At 42.5% G+C, this 21,005-nt stretch overlaps 2 protein-coding genes and 1 pseudogene across 5 annotated transcripts in view; 1 reads left to right on the plus strand and 2 right to left on the minus strand.

The window, feature by feature from the left end:
- Positions 1-3,986, plus strand: part of LOC146664412 (uncharacterized) — a 5,052-nt gene extending 1,066 nt beyond the window's left edge. The window contains exons 2-9 of the mRNA XM_085417306.1: positions 436-648; positions 897-1,032; positions 1,232-1,725; positions 1,907-2,217; positions 2,329-2,504; positions 2,867-3,039; positions 3,221-3,435; positions 3,727-3,986. Of these exons, the coding sequence (XP_085273432.1) occupies positions 436-648; positions 897-1,032; positions 1,232-1,725; positions 1,907-2,217; positions 2,329-2,504; positions 2,867-3,039; positions 3,221-3,435; positions 3,727-3,986 (1,978 nt within the window). The remainder of the gene's footprint in view (positions 1-435; positions 649-896; positions 1,033-1,231; positions 1,726-1,906; positions 2,218-2,328; positions 2,505-2,866; positions 3,040-3,220; positions 3,436-3,726) is intronic.
- The window catches only part of ankfn1a (ankyrin repeat and fibronectin type III domain containing 1a), a 110,653-nt gene that overhangs the window by 37,809 nt on the left and 51,839 nt on the right, over positions 1-21,005 (minus strand). For all 3 annotated transcript variants that reach the window (XM_085417304.1, XM_085417303.1, XM_085417302.1), the window contains exon 9: positions 16,439-16,649. In XM_085417304.1, the coding sequence (XP_085273430.1) occupies positions 16,439-16,649 (211 nt within the window). The remainder of the gene's footprint in view (positions 1-16,438; positions 16,650-21,005) is intronic.
- LOC146664413 (uncharacterized) lies at positions 4,456-16,551 on the minus strand (annotated as a pseudogene). The gene is made up of 3 exons (XR_014913105.1): positions 16,439-16,551; positions 5,714-6,127; positions 4,456-5,202 (listed from the first exon to the last, which is right to left on the minus strand). The product of XR_014913105.1 is annotated as an uncharacterized LOC146664413 (transcript).

The raw sequence follows: 21,005 nt of genomic DNA on the forward strand, positions 1-21,005 counted from the left end.
TGGCTGCAATATGACGAGCTTAATAACCAGGGCTGCACATAAGTGGTCCGCAGGTGCGCATTCGCTGTCAAAATAAAAGACACGCACAAGATAAGAAGTTGCAACGCGTGTTTGCGTACATAGGATTTTCTGGAGGAGGACAGACATTTGTTTAGAACTCTTAAAGATGTCGAAGACGCTCCTTTAAGCAATTACTGTGATGTTCCTCCACCTCCAAAGAAATGTCAGAAGGAGTCCGAACCACAAAAGAAGCACGTATTCTCGGAAAAGTATAAAAAAAAGTATACAAAATTAACCCTTATGTTTGCCTAACTACAACAATTTTGTCTATGAAAGCATTCTGTGTAGGGGTTTGGATAGTGTTCTGCTGTCTGCATCTCAGTATTATTAGTTATCACTTGCTGTTGTTTATGGTATCTAATATTTATATTTCAGAGCTATGGCCCAGCAGCATGACCATTTCAACAAAGATGTTATACTACTTCCAACTCCATCATGGGGAGTAGTGTGCAAACAAGGTTCAAAATTATGGTTACACAAACATGGGCACATCCTCAGTGCTTTTGAATTCCAGAAGACCTGGGACAACCAAACCGTCGTGAAACACATCAAGGAAAGCTTTGGTGAACGCATTCCAGAGGATGTCAGGTAAAATACTATTGTTTATTGTTACTGTGTGTATTCATGTAATGACTTGTACTTAAAGATAATATACCAAAGTAAAGAAGTTTAAAATATTATTCATCATTATAAAAACATATGACTATACCAGTAGAATTTAAGTCATAAAAGCATACACACAAACAGAACAGAACAGTATATAATAAAATATTTAACTAATACTTAAAATGTTTAACTAATTAGCAATTGCTGTTGTCCCTATTTATTTTTTGTAGCCTCGAGTTTCTAATGGCTTGTGGCAATAAGCTGGTGTCTCCAAAGCTCCAAGTTGGTCAGGAGCTGAATGGGATGCTGATCCTAAAGGTTTTTAAAACCAAAGCCCTCTATGTAAGGCCATCAAGGACACTTTTAGTAAGTTACTAAAAGAATGAAAAGTAATCATGATTTGGGAAAAAACATGTCAACAATTGGGCTTCTAGCAAAATAGAATATATTTATTTAAAACAAGTGTTTGGGAGCAATCAATATGGATATTTCTTATTTTAATCTTTTTAAGATAAGCTATAATTACTTGCTTTTGATATATGTTTTTGGTCTTTTTCTGTTGAAGAGTGAATCAGATGAAGACAAAGATCCTTCCCACATCAGCTCCAAATCAGCATTAAGCAGTTGTGCAACTGATAAGGACAGTGACAATGATTGTTTTGAAGTTGATAGTTCAAAAATCCAACAAGACATGAGCAGCCAAGTCACTACAAGGTTAAGAAGTCATGTTAAAGGTGATAACCCTGGCACTAGCAGTGATGAAGAAGATGATACTGGGACCAACTGTATTCGAAGGAGTGTTGGTAAAAGGCAACGAGCAAAGCAAGGAAGTGATGGGAACAGCATTTGTGATGAAGGCTACATGGCAAGAAGTGATGACAAACCTAGCACAAGCAGTCACAGCAGAGATTTCAATGCAAGAAGTGAAGACATCCCTGCCATGAGCGTTAATGATGAAGATTATTCTTCATATTTAACTCTCGTGGCATCGCTTTCTGGCGATTCTTCAGATGATGAGGATTTAAATCAAGCTATAATTGCGAGCTTGGAGAATCAGATGTGAGTAACAAACATACAGAATTTGAGTTTGAGACATAATTTGGGCTTTCCAGAATTGTCAAATCAATATAAACCTTTAAAGCTTTAACTCTCTATGATCAGTGTGACACATATTCTCAAATTCTGTAACATGACTACATGGCTGATATATTTTATTTTTTGTTTTATTTTATTTTTTTAGTGCAGAAAAAGTCCCTGTTCAAGAGATACTGCTGGAACTATCAAGCAAAATTAGCACAAAACAGCAGTGCAAATTTAATATAAATCGCTCTGCTGTGTGGGAGGGAGCCTTGCGTGGTTTTCAAAGGCTATCTTATGATCCCAACTTGATGATCTGTGTGAAATTCTCAGATGATATGGGGAAAAATGAGGAAGGGGTTGATTTAGGTGGGCCAAGGAGGGAATTCTTGAGACTATTGATGGACACCATTGCCAGGTCAGCCATGTTTGAGGGGAAAGAAAACTGCAAGAACTTGGCTCTTGACAGTACTGGTAATTACCTATTTTTCTAAGATTAATAGTGGGAACTGTTTAACTGATATTTATTTTTACAGGCAACATTACTGACAGTTTTGCTTTTCCTTTTATTCTGTTGCTTTGCAGCTCTCAGAGGGGACTGGTACTACATCTCTGGGAGAGCCATTGCAGTGAGCTTGGTACATGGTGGTCCACCACCTAACTTTCTGTCACCAACAGTATTTTCCCTTCTGGTTGGAAATTCAGCAAATCCAGCCCTGGAAGACATAGCTGACCTGGAACTCTTTGAAAAAGTCCGAAAGGTCTCTATATGTTTATTTTATAAATCTTATAGTGAATTGAAAATAGTTTGTGTTCCAGTTTTCTTTTGCAGGGAATGTTTATCCGGATCAGTCTGGCCATTGCTGAATGCCAAGTTTTTATATTTTGCTGCTATATTAAACTAAGATTCAGTAGATAAGGGTAGACGAAAGAGTATATTTTATCATTTTTTTAAGCACATTGTAAACATATTAAAAAAATATGTGTAGTCATTTGACTTTCAATGTACGCGCGGGCATATTGTGATTGTGTAGACCACTGGTGGCTGGGTTCCTTCTAATAGGTTATAAGACTACTGAGTAACTTCCATAACAAGCCCTTCCTCTGCTCTTTGTGATGCTAGATATCTCAAAGTACAACCCTTGAGGACCTTGAAAAGTCAAAAGAACCTCTGCTTGATTACTTGGCCAATGCAGGATGCCTGAGGCCTATGCGTTCACTAAGAGACAGGGATCTGCTGGTACATGATATTGTCATGTTTCAGGTCATCCACAGGGTTCAAGGTCCATTTCAAAGGTATTTTGGTATTCTGTGTTTTTCAGATTAATTAAAATGTGATAAAAATCTTACCTATTAATCAAAATGGCCAGTTAATAACCTAGTATAACTGATTGTGCCAAATTGATAATATACAATTAACTTAGAAGCATGAAATTGCAGAATTATTGAATAAAATTTCTTTGTGCTGTTTATCCAGATTTTGTGAAGGTCTGAAAACTCTTGGGGTTCTCGAGAAAATGAGGAGGCATCCAGACAGTTTTCGCCCTCTGTTCTGCTATGAGCCACATATGCTGACTGCTGACCAGGTGGATGATCTTTTCAACATTCATCTATCTCCAGAAGGAAGCAACAGAAGAGCTGCTGAGGAGATGGTTGTTACCTTCTGGAGAGACTATCTCCAAGATGCAGAAGGTAATTGTCACTTTAGTGCACAATAAATAGATGTAACGATTTATAGGTTAGCTTTTCTGAAATCTTTATTTTAAATAACATACTCATATAACAATAACACCACATTACCCTCTTGGTTGTAGTAACATTTTTACATAGTTCTTTGAGACTATTGAAAGATGAAAAGCATGCTCTATAGTCATTGCAATAACAGTCATTAAGATTCTTGCTTTAGATTTGTACTCACTGACAATTTATGTTGGCCAAATGAAATAACCTTTTAACACTTTTTTCCTTCTCTGTTTTATGCAGAAGAAGAAGGACCTTCCAAATTACAGAAGATATTGGCCTTTGCAACTGGAGCAACTGTGGTGCCACCTATTGGCTTTTCCCCAGCACCCTCGATTGAGTTCATTCATAGAGGAGACGGTGACTTCTCTTCTACACCAATTTTCCCTCTTGCCAACACGTGTGTTAACTGCATTAGGCTGCCACTGCATGTTTCATACCAGCTGTTCAAGGAGAAGTTTGATTTTGCATTAGGTAACACTTACGGTTTTGGCAGGGTATGAACACATTATGCTGGAGGAGTTTGCGTGTTTCTCTTTTGTATTGGTCTCTCTTTTGATTCAAAGTGAGTATTGAGTATTAACTTGTTAAGGTTTTAATATTTCCAAATTTACCTGCCTCAGTCAAATTGATGTTTTAAGACATCAATTTGACAAGAAGTGATTGTTCTTCAGGATTCATACAGGTAGATACCAATTGTTTAACAGCACGTCAGAAGTTAATTTAGATTGTTGAGTTTGAATATACAAAATTTGTGTCACTTTACTCATTTCATGTGTATGTCCATCGGTTTTTGATTTGGTTGTCTTTGTGTCTGTTTATTCTTCTGCCTGTGTCAGTTTCTGTTTGACAACAGAGCTGTCATTTTATCATTTTAAAGAAAATGGTTTCAATATGTTAGTTTCGATCACATATGTTTTCTGAAATGTTTTTTTTATATATCTTTTTTTTATTTTTTGCAAAATATTTTATTTAATGTAGAAGGTGTAAAAGTGAAGAAAACACATCTATTCCATGATTTCCATCATTTTCTAATGGATTCACTTGTTGAATTATGTTCATTGCAGTCTCATTTATGTTGATGTCAATAGCTGGAATATTGACATTATTGTTTGTTTGAAGTTCTGGTAATGGCTCTTCTTCATCAACGCCATAATAGTTATCAACATGAAAAATGTCATTTATAAACGACAGGATTCCCACATTGTTTGTGACACCTGTATGCCACAGCTGAAGAGGGGTCTGTCCTCCTTGTGTAGAGAGACCATGGTTGTTCCACTGATTGACAAATTCTGTTAATGCTCTTTCAATCCTTGGCAAATAAACATAATGCAGACAAAAAAGATGTAGCTCATTCAGTGAATCCAACATACCCTGTTCTTCCATAAAGTTAAAGATATTTATAAAGTGTCTTGATACAACTCTGTTGAGTTCTGCCCACAGTCTTTCAATTCTTTGGTTATGTACTGAAACACCTGTAATAACACTGCCTACTCCTCTTCTCTGTAACATAAAACGAGCAACCTGTATATTTTCCATACCATGATCACACCTGACCCTTAAGGGCAAACCAAAGTTTTGTATTCCTTCCAAAAATAATGACAAGACACTTGAGGCTCTGTTATTGGATAAGCAACGTAAGTATATGATAGTTCGGCTGAAGCCATCAACACAGCCATGCAGGACCATCTAATCAACTTGTGGTTGCCGTCAAAATGCCTGTTGAGAGATCAGAAAGCATTACTACAGTTCCATATGTTTGTTCATATTATTTAGTAGTGAATTCCTGACTCTGTACTTAAACAAAAACTAGAGGTTTCATTTTGTACATTTACTTCAACAACAGCACACCTCTCTCTCTCTCACACACACACACACGTGCACACACATACACACAGTGGCATAAAATGTCTTTTTCCACACTACGTTTACCTGGCACAATTGATGTTAGAGATTAAAATTGTGATGTGAAATAAAGGATTAAACAACTCAACAGTATATACATTAGACAACATCTAAATTTATGTACTATGAATCCCCCAAATATTTAACATACTTATATCAATTTCAGTTTTTTTGGTTATTGTTATTTTTTTATTATTATTATCTTATGCTGATCATATAGATTAACTTCAGTAATGTTTTGAATGAAGGACCATTAATTTTGATGTATTGTGTTAATACTTTTAAACACAAGGCCTGATCATTTGTTTCAAACCAGTGAACTTACCATAAGTGGTTGGGGGCCTGAACACTATAGATCCTTCGCCTTATCGCATGACGACGTCTAAATGCACGTCCAATAGGATCCACTTCCTGTAGACTTTGTCTGACCCTCCAACGTTGAACTCTTAAGCCACGAGATCTCAGACTTCCAAGAATGTATACTTCCCCTGCATTTGGAGTGTTCTGTAGGATATCCGTCACAAGGCCATTCAGTTCTTGATTTGAAATATCCACATAGCTTAATGGCTCAACTCCCAAAGTTTGTCTGTGTCTGTACAGGGTTCTTCGACTTATTCCAAAGCATGATGCAATTCTCTGCCATGTCATACCAATGGAAACAAAGTGAGAAATCTGTTCAGCAGATATAGTGTATCGTGGCCGACCTGGATGACCACTCAAGGTGGTTGGGGGTAACAATCTGTGGGTCACATAAGCAGATCTCTGTCTAGCATCATATTCATGTAGCAAGCTGCAAAAGCATCTATACAAGGATTGTAGTAGGTTGGAGGCAACCCTATTATTGGGATCATATCGAGATACAGCAGCAAGAAATTCTGATAGAGTTCGTGTATGATCATCTAGCTCTCTATAAAGCCGCTCTTGTCTGATATTGTCCGAATTTTCATTTTGGAGCGCCCCAATACATTGCAGAGCACAAGTAAAAAATCTTTCAACATCTTCTTCATTGGTTCTCACCTCAAAAAACAAAGAAAGTATGTAAAAAATGACAAGGATCTGATGTAATTTCATTGTAGATGAGGTACTGTCAGACACAGTCTTTCCAGATTATACGGGCAGCTAGCATAGCCAGGATGCCCCGACTTGTTGCAATAGGCTGCTATCCTACAACAATGTTTGGATAGTCACTGATGAAGGCAAAAGATTTTTCAATTATACCTCTAACAGACTGTTGTAGACGTCACCGCGGTGTTAGCTGTGCATTAATGTGTTATTTGTTTTTCCTCACCTTCCTGTGCAGCTAAAATGCCTTCCTGTTCAATTGAAATCCTCTTGGTTTTCATTAGTGTGTGTGAGAGCGTTTCAGTAGTGTGTGTGAGAGCGTTTCAGTAGTGTGTGTGAGAGCGTTTCAGTAGTGTGTGTGAGAGCGTTTCAGTAGTGTGTGTGAGAGCTAAAATTTCAGTAGTGTGTGTGAGAGCTAAAATTTCAGTAGTGTGTGTGAGAGCGTTTCAGTAGTGTGTGTGAGAGCTAAAATTTCAGTAGTGTGTGTGAGAGCGTTTCAGTAGTGTGTGTGAGAGCTAAAATTTCAGTAGTGTGTGTGAGAGCGTTTCAGTAGTGTGTGTGAGAGCTAAAATTTCAGTTGTGTGTGTGAGAGCGTTTCAGTAGTGTGTGTGAGAGCATTTCAGTAGTGTGTGTGAGAGCATTTCAGTAGTGTGTGTGAGAGCTAAAATTTCAGTAGTGTGTGTGAGAGCGTTTCAGTAGTGTGTGTGAGAGCGTTTCAGTAGTGTGTGTGAGAGCGTTTCAGTAGTGTGTGTGAGAGCGTTTCAGTAGTGTGTGTGAGAGCGTTTCAGTTGTGTGTGTGAGAGCGTTTCAGTAGTGTGTGTGAGAGCGTTTCAGTAGTGTGTGTGAGAGCTAAAATTTCAGTAGTGTGTGTGAGAGCGTTTCAGTAGTGTGTGTGAGAGCGTTTCAGTAGTGTGTGTGAGAGCTAAAATTTCAGTAGTGTGTGTGAGAGCGTTTCAGTAGTGTGTGTGAGAGCGTTTCAGTAGTGTGTGTGAGAGCGTTTCAGTAGTGTGTGTGAGAGCTAAAATTTCAGTAGTGTGTGTGAGAGCGTTTCAGTAGTGTGTGTGAGAGCGTTTCAGTAGTGTGTGTGAGAGCGTTTCAGTAGTGTGTGTGAGAGCTAAAATTTCAGTAGTGTGTGTGAGAGCGTTTCAGTAGTGTGTGTGAGAGCGTTTCAGTAGTGTGTGTGAGAGCTAAAATTTCAGTAGTGTGTGTGTGAGAGCGTTTCAGTAGTGTGTGTGAGAGCGTTTCAGTTGTGTGTGTGAGAGCGTTTCAGTAGTGTGTGTGAGAGCTAAAATTTCAGTAGTGTGTGTGAGAGCTAAAATTTCAGTAGTGTGTGTGAGAGCGTTTCAGTAGTGTGTGTGAGAGCGTTTCAGTAGTGTGTGTGAGAGCGTTTCAGTAGTGTGTGTGAGAGCTAAAATTTCAGTAGTGTGTGTGAGAGCGTTTCAGTAGTGTGTGTGAGAGCGTTTCAGTAGTGTGTGTGAGAGCTAAAATTTCAGTAGTGTGTGTGTGAGAGCGTTTCAGTAGTGTGTGTGAGAGCGTTTCAGTTGTGTGTGTGAGAGCGTTTCAGTAGTGTGTGTGAGAGCGTTTCAGTTGTGTGTGTGAGAGCTAAAATTTCAGTAGTGTGTGTGAGAGCTAAAATTTCAGTAGTGTGTGTGAGAGCGTTTCAGTAGTGTGTGTGAGAGCGTTTCAGTAGTGTGTGTGAGAGCGTTTCAGTAGTGTGTGTGAGAGCGTTTCAGTTGTGTGTGTGAGAGCTAAAATTTCAGTAGTGTGTGTGAGAGCTAAAATTTCAGTAGTGTGTGTGAGAGCGTTTCAGTAGTGTGTGTGAGAGCGTTTCAGTTGTGTGTGTGAGAGCGTTTCAGTAGTGTGCGTGAGAGCTAAAATTTCAGTTGTGTGTGTGTGTGAGAGCGTTTCAGTAGTGTGTGTGAGAGCTAAAATTTCAGTAGTGTGTGTGAGAGCGTTTCAGTAGTGTGTGTGAGAGCTAAAATTTCAGTAGTGTGTGTGAGAGCGTTTCAGTTGTGTGTGTGAGAGCGTTTCAGTTGTGTGTGTGAGAGCTAAAATTTCAGTAGTGTGTGTGAGAGCGTTTCAGTTGTGTGTGTGAGAGCGTTTCAGTAGTGTGTGTGAGAGCGTTTCAGTTGTGTGTGTGAGAGCGTTTCAGTAGTGTGTGTGAGAGCTAAAATTTCAGTAGTGTGTGTGAGAGCGTTTCAGTTGTGTGTGTGAGAGCGTTTCAGTAGTGTGTGTGAGAGCTAAAATTTCAGTAGTGTGTGTGAGAGCGTTTCAGTAGTGTGTGTGAGAGCGTTTCAGTAGTGTGTGTGAGAGCGTTTCAGTTGTGTGTGTGAGAGCGTTTCAGTTGTGTGTGTGAGAGCGTTTCAGTTGTGTGTGTGAGAGCGTTTCAGTTGTGTGTGTGAGAGCGTTTCAGTTGTGTGTGTGAGAGCTAAAATTTCAGTAGTGTGTGTGAGAGCGTTTCAGTAGTGTGTGTGAGAGCTAAAATTTCAGTTGTGTGTGTGAGAGCGTTTCAGTAGTGTGTGTGAGAGCGTTTCAGTTGTGTGTGTGAGAGCTAAAATTTCAGTAGTGTGTGTGAGAGCTAAAATTTCAGTAGTGTGTGTGAGAGCGTTTCAGTAGTGTGTGTGAGAGCGTTTCAGTAGTGTGTGTGAGAGCGTTTCAGTTGTGTGTGTGAGAGCTAAAATTTCAGTAGTGTGTGTGAGAGCGTTTCAGTTGTGTGTGTGAGAGCGTTTCAGTAGTGTGTGTGAGAGCTAAAATTTCAGTAGTGTGTGTGAGAGCGTTTCAGTAGTGTGTGTGAGAGCTAAAATTTCAGTAGTGTGTGTGAGAGCGTTTCAGTAGTGTGTGTGAGAGCGTTTCAGTAGTGTGTGTGAGAGCGTTTCAGTTGTGTGTGTGAGAGCTAAAATTTCAGTAGTGTGTGTGAGAGCTAAAATTTCAGTAGTGTGTGTGAGAGCTAAAATTTCAGTTGTGTGTGTGAGAGCGTTTCAGTAGTGTGTGTGAGAGCTAAAATTTCAGTTGTGTGTGTGAGAGCGTTTCAGTAGTGTGTGTGAGAGCTAAAATTTCAGTAGTGTGTGTGAGAGCGTTTCAGTAGTGTGTGTGAGAGCTAAAATTTCAGTAGTGTGTGTGAGAGCGTTTCAGTAGTGTGTGTGAGAGCATTTCAGTAGTGTGTGTGAGAGCGTTTCAGTTGTGTGTGTGAGAGCATTTCAGTAGTGTGTGTGAGAGCGTTTCAGTTGTGTGTGTGAGAGCATTTCAGTAGTGTGTGTGAGAGCATTTCAGTAGTGTGTGTGAGAGCGTTTCAGTTGTGTGTGTGAGAGCGTTTCAGTAGTGTGTGTGAGAGCGTTTCAGTAGTGTGTGTGAGAGCTAAAATTTCAGTAGTGTGTGTGAGAGCTAAAATTTCAGTAGTGTGTGTGAGAGCGTTTCAGTAGTGTGTGTGAGAGCGTTTCAGTTGTGTGTGTGAGAGCGTTTCAGTTGTGTGTGTGAGAGCGTTTCAGTTGTGTGTGTGAGAGCGTTTCAGTTGTGTGTGTGAGAGCGTTTCAGTAGTGTGTGTGAGAGCGTTTCAGTAGTGTGTGTGAGAGCGTTTCAGTTGTGTGTGTGAGAGCGTTTCAGTTGTGTGTGTGAGAGCGTTTCAGTTGTGTGTGTGAGAGCGTTTCAGTAGTGTGTGTGAGAGCGTTTCAGTTGTGTGTGTGAGAGCGTTTCAGTAGTGTGTGTGAGAGCGTTTCAGTAGTGTGTGTGAGAGCGTTTCAGTTGTGTGTGTGAGAGCGTTTCAGTTGTGTGTGTGAGAGCGTTTCAGTTGTGTGCGTGAGAGCTAAAATTTCAGTAGTGTGTGTGAGAGCGTTTCAGTTGTGTGTGTGAGAGCGTTTCAGTAGTGTGTGTGAGAGCGTTTCAGTAGTGTGTGTGAGAGCGTTTCAGTTGTGTGTGTGAGAGCGTTTCAGTAGTGTGTGTGAGAGCGTTTCAGTAGTGTGTGTGAGAGCGTTTCAGTAGTGTGTGTGAGAGAGTTTCAGTAGTGTGTGTGAGAGCGTTTCAGTTGTGTGTGTGAGAGCGTTTCAGTTGTGTGCGTGAGAGCTAAAATTTCAGTAGTGTGTGTGAGAGCGTTTCAGTTGTGTGTGTGAGAGCGTTTCAGTAGTGTGTGTGAGAGCGTTTCAGTAGTGTGTGTGAGAGCGTTTCAGTTGTGTGTGTGAGAGCGTTTCAGTTGTGTGTGTGAGAGCGTTTCAGTAGTGTGTGTGAGAGCGTTTCAGTAGTGTGTGTGAGAGCGTTTCAGTTGTGTGTGTGAGAGCGTTTCAGTAGTGTGTGTGAGAGCGTTTCAGTAGTGTGTGTGAGAGCGTTTCAGTAGTGTGTGTGAGAGCGTTTCAGTTGTGCGTGAGAGCGTTTCAGTAGTGTGTGTGTGAGCGTTTCAGTTGTGTGTGTGAGAGCGTTTCAGTTGTGTGTGTGAGAGCGTTTCAGTTGTGTGTGTGAGAGCGTTTCAGTTGTGTGTGTGAGAGCGTTTCAGTAGTGTGTGTCAGAGCGTTTCAGTAGTGTGCGTGAGAGCTAAAATTTCAGTAGTGTGTGTGAGAGCGTTTCAGTGGTGTGTGTGAGAGCGTTTCAGTAGTGTGCGTGAGAGCGTTTCAGTAGTGTGTGTGAGAGCATTTCAGTTGTGTGTGTGAGAGCGTTTCAGTAGTGTGCGTGAGAGCTAAAATTTCAGTTGTGTGTGTGAGAGCGTTTCAGTGGTGTGTGTGAGAGCGTTTCAGTAGTGTGCGTGAGAGCGTTTCAGTAGTGTGTGTGAGAGCATTTCAGTTGTGTGTGTCAGAGCGTTTCAGTAGTGTGCGTGAGAGCTAAAATTTCAGTTGTGTGTGTGAGAGCGTTTCAGTTGTGTGTGTGAGAGCGTTTCAGTTGTGTGCGTGAGAGCGTTTCAGTAGTGTGCGTGAGAGCTAAAATTTCAGTAGTGTGTGTGAGAGTGTTTCAGTAGTGTGTGTGAGAGCGTTTCAGTAGTGTGTGTGAGAGCATTTCAGTTGTGTGTGTGAGAGCATTTCAGTAGTGTGTGTGAGAGAGTTTCAGTAGTGTGTGTGAGAGCGTTTCAGTAGTGTGTGTGAGAGCGTTTCAGTAGTGTGTGTGAGAGCGTTTCAGTAGTGTGTGTGAGAGCATTTCAGTTGTGTGTGTGAGAGCATTTCAGTAGTGTGTGTGAGAGAGTTTCAGTAGTGTGTGTGAGAGCGTTTCAGTAGTGTGTGTGAGAGCATTTCAGTAGTGTGTGTGAGAGAGTTTCAGTAGTGTGTGTGAGAGCTAAAATTTCAGTAGTGTGTGTGAGAGAGTTTCAGTAGTGTGTGTGAGAGAGTTTCAGTAGTGTGTGTGAGAGCGTTTCAGTAGTGTGTGTGAGAGCATTTCAGTAGTGTGTGTGAGAGAGTTTCAGTAGTGTGTGTGAGAGCGTTTCAGTAGTGTGTGTGAGAGAGTTTCAGTAGTGTGTGTGAGAGCGTTTCAGTAGTGTGTGTGAGAGCATTTCAGTAGTGTGTGTGAGAGAGTTTCAGTAGTGTGTGTGAGAGCGTTTCAGTAGTGTGTGTGAGAGCATTTCAGTTGTGTGTGTGAGAGCATTTCAGTAGTGTGTGTGAGAGAGTTTCAGTAGTGTGTGTGAGAGCTAAAATTTCAGTAGTGTGTGTGAGAGCGTTTCAGTAGTGTGTGTGAGAGCGTTTCAGTAGTGTGTGTGAGAGCGTTTCAGTTGTGTGTGTGAGAGCATTTCAGTAGTGTGTGTGAGAGCATTTCAGTAGTGTGTGTGAGAGCGTTTCAGTAGTGTGTGTGAGAGCTAAAATTTCAGTTGTGTGTGTGAGAGCTAAAATTTCAGTAGTGTGTGTGAGAGCTAAAATTTCAGTAGTGTGTGTGAGAGCGTTTCAGTTGTGTGTGTGAGAGCATTTCAGTAGTGTGTGTGAGAGCGTTTCAGTAGTGTGTGTGAGAGCTAAAATTTCAGTAGTGTGTGTGAGAGCGTTTCAGTAGTGTGTGTGAGAGCATTTCAGTAGTGTGTGTGAGAGCGTTTCAGTAGTGTGTGTGAGAGCTAAAATTTCAGTAGTGTGTGTGAGAGCTAAAATTTCAGTAGTGTGTGTGAGAGCTAAAATTTCAGTAGTGTGTGTGAGAGTGTTTCAGTAGTGTGTGTGAGAGCTAAAATTTCAGTAGTGTGTGTGAGAGCTAAAATTTCAGTAGTGTGTGTGAGAGCGTTTCAGTAGTGTGTGTGAGAGCTAAAATTTCAGTAGTGTGTGTGAGAGCTAAAATTTCAGTAGTGTGTGTGAGAGCGTTTCAGTTGTGTGTGTGAGAGCGTTTCAGTAGTGTGTGTGAGAGCGTTTCAGTAGTGTGTGTGAGAGCGTTTCAGTAGTGTGTGTGAGAGCTAAAATTTCAGTAGTGTGTGTGAGAGCATTTCAGTAGTGTGTGTGAGAGCTAAAATTTCAGTAGTGTGTGTGAGAGCGTTTCAGTTGTGTGTGTGAGAGCTAAAATTTCAGTAGTGTGTGTGAGAGCATTTCAGTAGTGTGTGTGAGAGCTAAAATTTCAGTAGTGTGTGTGAGAGCATTTCAGTAGTGTGTGTGAGAGCATTTCAGTAGTGTGTGTGAGAGCTAAAATTTCAGTAGTGTGTGTGAGAGCATTTCAGTAGTGTGTGTGAGAGCGTTTCAGTAGTGTGTGTGAGAGCGTTTCAGTAGTGTGTGTGAGAGCATTTCAGTAGTGTGTGTGAGAGCTAAAATTTCAGTAGTGTGTGTGAGAGCATTTCAGTAGTGTGTGTGAGAGCTAAAATTTCAGTAGTGTGTGTGAGAGCGTTTCAGTTGTGTGTGTGAGAGCTAAAATTTCAGTAGTGTGTGTGAGAGCATTTCAGTAGTGTGTGTGAGAGCTAAAATTTCAGTAGTGTGTGTGTGAGCGTTTCAGTAGTGTGTGTGAGAGCGTTTCAGTTGTGTGTGTGAGAGCGTTTCAGTAGTGTGTGTGAGAGCTAAAATTTCAGTAGTGTGTGTGAGAGCGTTTCAGTTGTGTGTGTGAGAGCGTTTCAGTTGTGTGTGTGAGAGCGTTTCAGTTGTGTGTGTGTGAGCATTTCAGTAGTGTGTGTGAGAGCGTTTCAGTTGTGTGTGTGAGAGCGTTTCAGTTGTGTGTGTGAGAGCGTTTCAGTTGTGTGTGTGAGAGCGTTTCAGTAGTGTGTGTGAGAGCGTTTCAGTTGTGTGTGTGAGAGCATTTCAGTAGTGTGTGTGAGAGCGTTTCAGTAGTGTGTGTGAGAGCGTTTCAGTTGTGTGTGTGAGAGCGTTTCAGTTGTGTGTGTGAGAGCATTTCAGTTGTGTGTGTGAGAGCGTTTCAGTAGTGTGTGTGAGAGCATTTCAGTTGTGTGTGTGAGAGCGTTTCAGTAGTGTGCGTGAGAGCGTTTCAGTAGTGTGTGTGAGAGCGTTTCAGTTGTGTGTGTGAGAGCATTTCAGTTGTGTGTGTGAGAGCGTTTCAGTAGTGTGCGTGAGAGCTAAAATTTCAGTAGTGTGTGTGAGAGCGTTTCAGTAGTGTGTGTGAGAGCGTTTCAGTTGTGTGTGTGAGAGCTAAAATTTCAGTAGTGTGTGTGAGAGCGTTTCAGTAGTGTGTGTGAGAGCGTTTCAGTTGTGTGTGTGAGAGCTAAAATTTCAGTAGTGTGTGTGAGAGCGTTTCAGTAGTGTGCGTGAGAGCTAAAATTTCAGTAGTGTGTGTGAGAGAGTTTCAGTTGTGTGTGTGAGAGCTAAAATTTCAGTAGTGTGTGTGAGAGCGTTTCAGTAGTGTGCGTGAGAGCTAAAATTTCAGTAGTGTGTGTGAGAGCGTTTCAGTAGTGTGCGTGAGAGCTAAAATTTCAGTAGTGTGTGTGAGAGCGTTTCAGTAGTGTGTGTGAGAGCTAAAATTTCAGTAGTGTGTGTGAGAGCGTTTCAGTAGTGTGTGTGAGAGCGTTTCAGTTGTGTGTGTGAGAGCGTTTCAGTTGTGTGTGTGTGAGCGTTTCAGTTGTGTGTGTGAGAGCGTTTCAGTAGTGTGTGTGTGAGCGTTTCAGTTGTGTGTGTGAGAGCGTTTCAGTTGTGTGTGTGAGAGCTAAAATTTCAGTAGTGTGTGTGAGAGCGTTTCAGTTGTGTGTGTGAGAGCGTTTCAGTAGTGTGTGTGAGAGCGTTTCAGTAGTGTGTGTGAGAGCGTTTCAGTAGTGTGTGTGAGAGCGTTTCAGTTGTGTGTGTGTGAGCGTTTCAGTTGTGTGTGTGAGAGCGTTTCAGTAGTGTGTGTGAGAGCGTTTCAGTAGTGTGTGTGAGAGTGTTTCAGTAGTGTGTGTGAGAGCGTTTCAGTAGTGTGTGTGAGAGCGTTTCAGTAGTGTGTGTGAGAGCTAAAATTTCAGTAGTGTGTGTGAGAGCGTTTCAGTTGTGTGTGTGAGAGCGTTTCAGTAGTGTGTGTGAGAGCGTTTCAGTAGTGTGTGTGAGAGTGTTTCAGTAGTGTGTGTGAGAGCGTTTCAGTAGTGTGTGTGAGAGCGTTTCAGTAGTGTGTGTGAGAGCTAAAATTTCAGTAGTGTGTGTGAGAGCGTTTCAGTAGTGTGTGTGAGAGCGTTTCAGTAGTGTGTGTGTGAGCGTTTCAGTTGTGTGTGTGAGAGCGTTTCAGTAGTGTGTGTGAGAGCGTTTCAGTAGTGTGTGTGTGAGCGTTTCAGTTGTGTGTGTGAGAGCGTTTCAGTAGTGTGTGTGAGAGCGTTTCAGTAGTGTGTGTGAGAGCGTTTCAGTTGTGTGTGTGAGAGCTAAAATTTCAGTAGTGTGTGTGAGAGCGTTTCAGTAGTGTGTGTGAGAGCGTTTCAGTTGTGTGTGTGAGAGCTAAAATTTCAGTAGTGTGTGTGAGAGCGTTTCAGTAGTGTGTGTGAGAGCGTTTCAGTAGTGTGTGTGAGAGCGTTTCAGTTGTGTGTGTGAGAGCGTTTCAGTAGTGTGTGTGAGAGCGTTTCAGTAGTGTGTGTGAGAGCTAAAATTTCAGTAGTGTGTGTGAGAGCGTTTCAGTAGTGTGTGTGAGAGCGTTTCAGTAGTGTGTGTGAGAGCTAAAATTTCAGTAGTGTGTGTGAGAGCGTTTCAGTAGTGTGTGTGTGAGCGTTTCAGTTGTGTGTGAGAGAGCGTTTCAGTAATAATGTCCCTTATGGCACCTCATACAGAGCTGGGCTGTTCTTCAGACCTGCAGGTTGTTGTCGACCCGCAGCTCCTGAGAGCTGCAACGATCATGTTTTATGTAGCGCGCTGCTAAAGGTCGCTGTGGTTTAATTAAAGCTTAATCGCTGATCCCGGCGCTCTGAACCACAGAACAACCCAACGACACATCTGCCAGCAGCTGGTTTACAAATCAGTTATTAACCAATTAGCAGTGATTACTGATGGGGCCACAGGCTGCTAACAGTAACAACGATCAGCAGCACGATGGAGCCGTTTCTTTGGTACTTTCTGTTTATGCATAAACGATTTCTTTATGTGAAGAGTTTCTGGAAGTGTTTCACCAGGAAGAGCCGACCGACACTCCGTCAGTCTTCTGAAAGCCTCTGTTGGCTTTTTCACGTCTGAGTTGTTGAGTGAACGCCGCTGCAGGAGGACGTGCTTCAGGTCTCGACTCTTTTAGTGGCACAAACGTCTGTTTTCTGCGTCGCACGCCACGAAAACCCAAAACGCCCACATCTGACCCGAGTGACCTCCTGACAAGCCGCGTTGACGGGACGACGGCTCGCCTGTAAATGAGGTTTCTGTCAGACTGAAAGGTCAAGCGGGCACACTCCATCAGACGTGACAGCTGATAAAGACGCGGAGGTAAGACCGAGGAGTCTCCCGGCTCGTGGAGCTGTAATTGGCCTCGTCGCTTGGAGTGCTCGCACAGATGAAGCACAGCACTCGACACGCTTTCAACCTTTTGAAGTGACGGCCCGGCGGGACGGATTTCGTTTCAGGTGGTTGTGACACAGATTTACAACATGAAGTCTGACACGTTTAAAGACCAACACTCGGACGCTGTGTGTGCTGCGGTCTGGCTTCAGGGCCGAACCTGCCTGATGTGGCGTACTCACAGTGCGGGCTCTCCTTGCCGCCGGCTTTCAGCAGCAGCTTGGCGATGGGCGTGTTGTTGGTCATGATGGCGATGTCGAGCGGCGTCAGGCCCTGGCTGTTGGGAGTGTTCAGGTCCAGCTCCTCGGCCGAACACTGGTACAGAAGGATCTGCACGGCGTCCAGGTCCTGCTGCTCCACCGCCTCGAAGATGCAGTCGCTGCCCTGCATCGTCTGAAAGTGAGAACCAGCATTTTACCAGTCTGGACACGTGGTCACGTGACTTTATGACACAAACCAAAGGTGAAGATCATACAAACCTGGAGCCAAAACAAGCAAAACAACAGGAAGCTAAACAACAACCATCGAACGGCAGCGTTTCCTGATCCACAGTCGGAGCTTCCTGATGGTTCATGAGCCCACAGTGTCTGAAACACCGAGCTCTCTGGGCGCTCGCTTTACACCAATCATGTCATTAAGCAGCCGCCAGATGTTCCAGCAGCTGCTTGACATCTTTAAAGAACAGATAACATTTCTCAGTTTCCACGTGTCACGAGTTTAAAAAACGCCGCTGCTCGGATCATCTGTACGTCTCCCACCGCGCTGCTTCATCCCCCTCAGACCTCACGTGCAGCATCCTTTCAGGCGCCGCGGGGACATCACCGCGTGAAACGGACACGTATGACATGTGTGCACGATCATGTGGTTACCATGGGAACAGGCGTGCAGGAGTTTCGTCAGTGAGACGAGCCGTCCTCAGGATTCCTGATCTCTCCACGTTTGTGCCGAGACACTGTGTGTGTGACTGTGAGTCTGTCGGTGAACTCAGGTCACATGACACTTTATTCAAAGAGGAAGCAGCTGAAAACGACCTTTTTGCTGACGTGGAGATGAGATGATTTGAGTCACTTTCACTCTTTAATCTGCTGATTCTGAGGCTGCGTCCACACGTACACGGGTATTTTTGAAAACGGAAAATCTCCGTTTTCATTTTCAAAAATAACCCCGTCCACACGTAAAGGCAGAAATGAAGGAAAATGCTGCTAGGAACATGCCAAAGCAACAGGTGGCGATATATTCTTAACCGTGTAGAAATGTTGGCCAATCAGAAGTCTAGAAGCCTCGGTGGGAAAAAGTAAACAAAGCTGGGGCATAGAAGCAGAACCGAGTCGTATGTGTGGAGGGACAGTAACTGTGTGTATATGTAAGCATTTAAACACTGCAGAGAGTAACAGTAACAGTATTGTAGAAATTCATTCACCGAAACAATAACGTGGCGCACAGTGTGACGTCAAAAAAAGCGCACACCTTTGACGCTGAGTTTTCCTCGTCCACACGTAAATGCAAAACCAGAGTTTTCAAAAATATCCACCCTGGCAGGCGTTTTTAGAAATCTCCGTTTTCAGTGACCGAAAACGCCGTTTACGTGTGGACAGAAGGTGCAAACGCATTGAAAAATCTGCGTTTTCTAAAATACCTGGGTACGTGTGGACGTAGTCTGCTGACTCGCTCGAGCGTCGGCTCAGCGTCTCTGAAACGAGCCGCCTGTTCTCACTGAGCTCACAAACAGCGAGTGAAACCGTGGCGACCTGAGATCTGCCATCGGTGACAGGATTCAACCAGCAATGAAAAGTCTGGATTCTGACGAGCTGTCAAAAACTGACCAGCAGAAACTAAAATAGAGCAGTTATCATGTATTATTATCATACTTAGTCACACTGAACTGGATTATTTTGTTATTATTTTAATTTAATCTTTTGTAAACAGCAAAAGAAGAATTTTATTATTCAGGGAAAAATGTTTCTTTACTGACCAAACTTCAAACTTTACTTTAAATACTTCAGAATTTTACATACTTGTACTTTATACTTTGTACTCAACAGTAATCACACTTTATTTCATTATAAGACTGGTAGACATAAAAAATACTGTAATATAATGTAACATGAATGACTGTAACTAATGATTAATTAGTCCGTTCATTTATAAATGCACTGTAATTTAAAACAATCACGCCAGAATATTAAAACTTTACTTATTTATGGGTTTTATAGTTAAACATTCCTGTAATTATTATTATAAATATACTGTATTTGCCATATATTATAATCACATCGTCATATTACACTCATCATACTGCAGTGTAATTACACTACAGTATGTCAGTTACAATGTAACTGCAGTGAAATTACAGACCCAGCCTCATGCTCTCATGTTTAACTAAAGTTAAACTAATTCTTCATAAACTGTATTAAACTAATTTATTAACGTCACAATGTAATTATAAAAATGTAATAATAATATTTATATAAACAGAATATTTCACTGTATTTAATTACAAATAATGTAAATACAATATTTATAATTACACTATAATTATTTATTGCAACTCTGTACTAAGATGTTTATGTGTTTTTCATTTATTATCACTACACTTTATATTACACTAATTATACGATAGTTACACTAATGTATTGTAATTACACAGTAATCTATTTATAATTGTGGCATAACCAAAGTTGTATTCAGTGTATTTGCACTACGTTTCTCGATGTTTCAGTTTAACCTGAATGAGAGAGAGACCACATGTCAAACCCGAGTGTTGGAAACGACTTTTTGAATGTTTCCTCCTCACAGAGTAAAGAAGCAGCGAGGAGGAAGCTGATGAAATGGGAACAAAGTGTTTCTCTGCTCAGGCTGGAAACGGCTCCTCCTTCGCTTGTCTCTGTAGACGTGACGGCAGCGAGCGGAAACTTTTTGTTCTTTGTCAGGCTGACAGAGGGCGGCAGCGACCATCCACAGCGTGGCGGCTGCTTTCAGGTTTATCACAAAGTGTGTGAACAGAGAAACATCCTGCAGGCCGCTGCGTGGCTGTTATTGCTGAGGGCGGCGCCGCGCTGAGCTATGCCTCCTGAAACCACAAAGCCTTTAACAGAACACAGAGCCGGGTGGTGCAGGTGGAGCTGCAGACCATCAGACGCGACGTGGGCCCTGGTTCAAAGTTGGATCAGGCTTCTGGATTTAGAAACAGCTTTGAGGTTTTGAAGTGGCGACATCACCAGTGTCGGTTTGGGCTCACTTCAGTTCTGTTAGTGATGTTTCCACCTCTCTTTGACTGGATTCAGTCACCTGTGACTGGGTTTGGAGGTGTTTCCTGGACACTCGCCTGGTGGACCAGTCACAGTTTTTCAGTCCGTGTCGGTGTCTTTAGGATTAAGATCAATGGTTGTGGTTTTAAACTAGATCACGATCGTGAAACACTTGTTGTGTGGACTGAAAGTGTCTCATGTAGTCCTGGAGGTTTGCTTTCCTGCTGCCGAACGACTCTGAACAATCTGCAGCAGAGGTTCAACTTCTAAGAACTAAAGACAGTTTCAGGTGCAGCCCTTGCACAGCAGTTTGGGAACGAGCTTCCGTCATCCTGGATTCAGACGTTTTTGTTTGTTTCTACTTGTTACTCTGAACCTGGTGTTGTGTTTACACCAGAGATGGGTTTGAACTTGTTTGGTATGGTTTACTATCTCGACTGGTTCAGCTGATACTAATTTACAGCTCAGATTTGGGACGTCCTTGAGAACTCGCCACAGCTGTTCTGTGGACACTGGACTCCCATTGGATGGTTTTTGGACTTTGTTGGGGTTGGTTATTATCTTTGTTTTGGAGAACCTTACCCTGGTGTGTGTTTTGTGGATTTGTCTCCCTCCATCTGCTGCAGGTCTTTGTGAGTTTGGGCTCCTGCAGAATGAACACGGGGACCTTTGGATGGTGGAGATTTGGACTGTGAGCCTAAACGTGAGCAGAGTTCTGCAGATCGACTCGTACTCGCTGTGCTTGGAGGCTTTTGTTTCCTCCCCCGTCTGCCTCTTTGTTTCATGTCTGCTGCTGTGGCTGGTTTGTAAATGTCAGCAGGCTGGCAGAGAGAGTGCGCGTGCAACATGACATGTAACACTTGTCACACATGATGAGTCGCCGCAACCAAATGTTTCGCAGGGCAGCAGGAAGGCGGCGACGATGGCAGCAGACAGAGACGAGCCTGAGAAAAGATGGCGTGTTGCTACAAACCAAAGACGGCGTCCACAGTGTCCTCGAGTGAGGCACGTAACTCCACGTTCTCAGTTCACCGAACTCTGCAGCCGTGGACTGACGAACAGTCTGTCTTTACGATGCTGGTCTGAGATCAGATGAAAGACGCGACAGTCGAGAGCAGAGGCTCTGACGACATCGCCGGTAACAGAATTAGCGAAGCGCGTTTCTCGATCCTTCTGTCAGAGACGGGGTTTCCCCCGTCAGGCCAGCCATCGCCACGGCAACATTAGCACAAGAAAAAAGCATCACATGAACATGTGGAGAGTTTATCACAGCTTCATGATCAGGATACAGGAGTTTTTTAAAGACTCGATCTGAGCGAATACCTGAACATCAGTGCCTGCACGCTCTCTGTGTTACTGTAGCGTAACAGCGCTGTGACACCTGTGCTACCTGTAATTCGGTGCTATGTAAATAAAACTGAACACATTAATGATGATTAAAACACCTTTATTCATGTTTTTGTGCCGTATGTTAGTGTTTTTATTCAGAAAACAGTTTCCA

The sequence above is a fragment of the Rhamphochromis longiceps genome, linkage group LG8 (genome assembly GCF_057381845.1).
Source record: "Rhamphochromis longiceps isolate RC_006_pf linkage group LG8, R_longiceps_female_GT1.1, whole genome shotgun sequence".
Lineage (NCBI taxonomy): Eukaryota > Metazoa > Chordata > Actinopteri > Cichliformes > Cichlidae > Rhamphochromis > Rhamphochromis longiceps.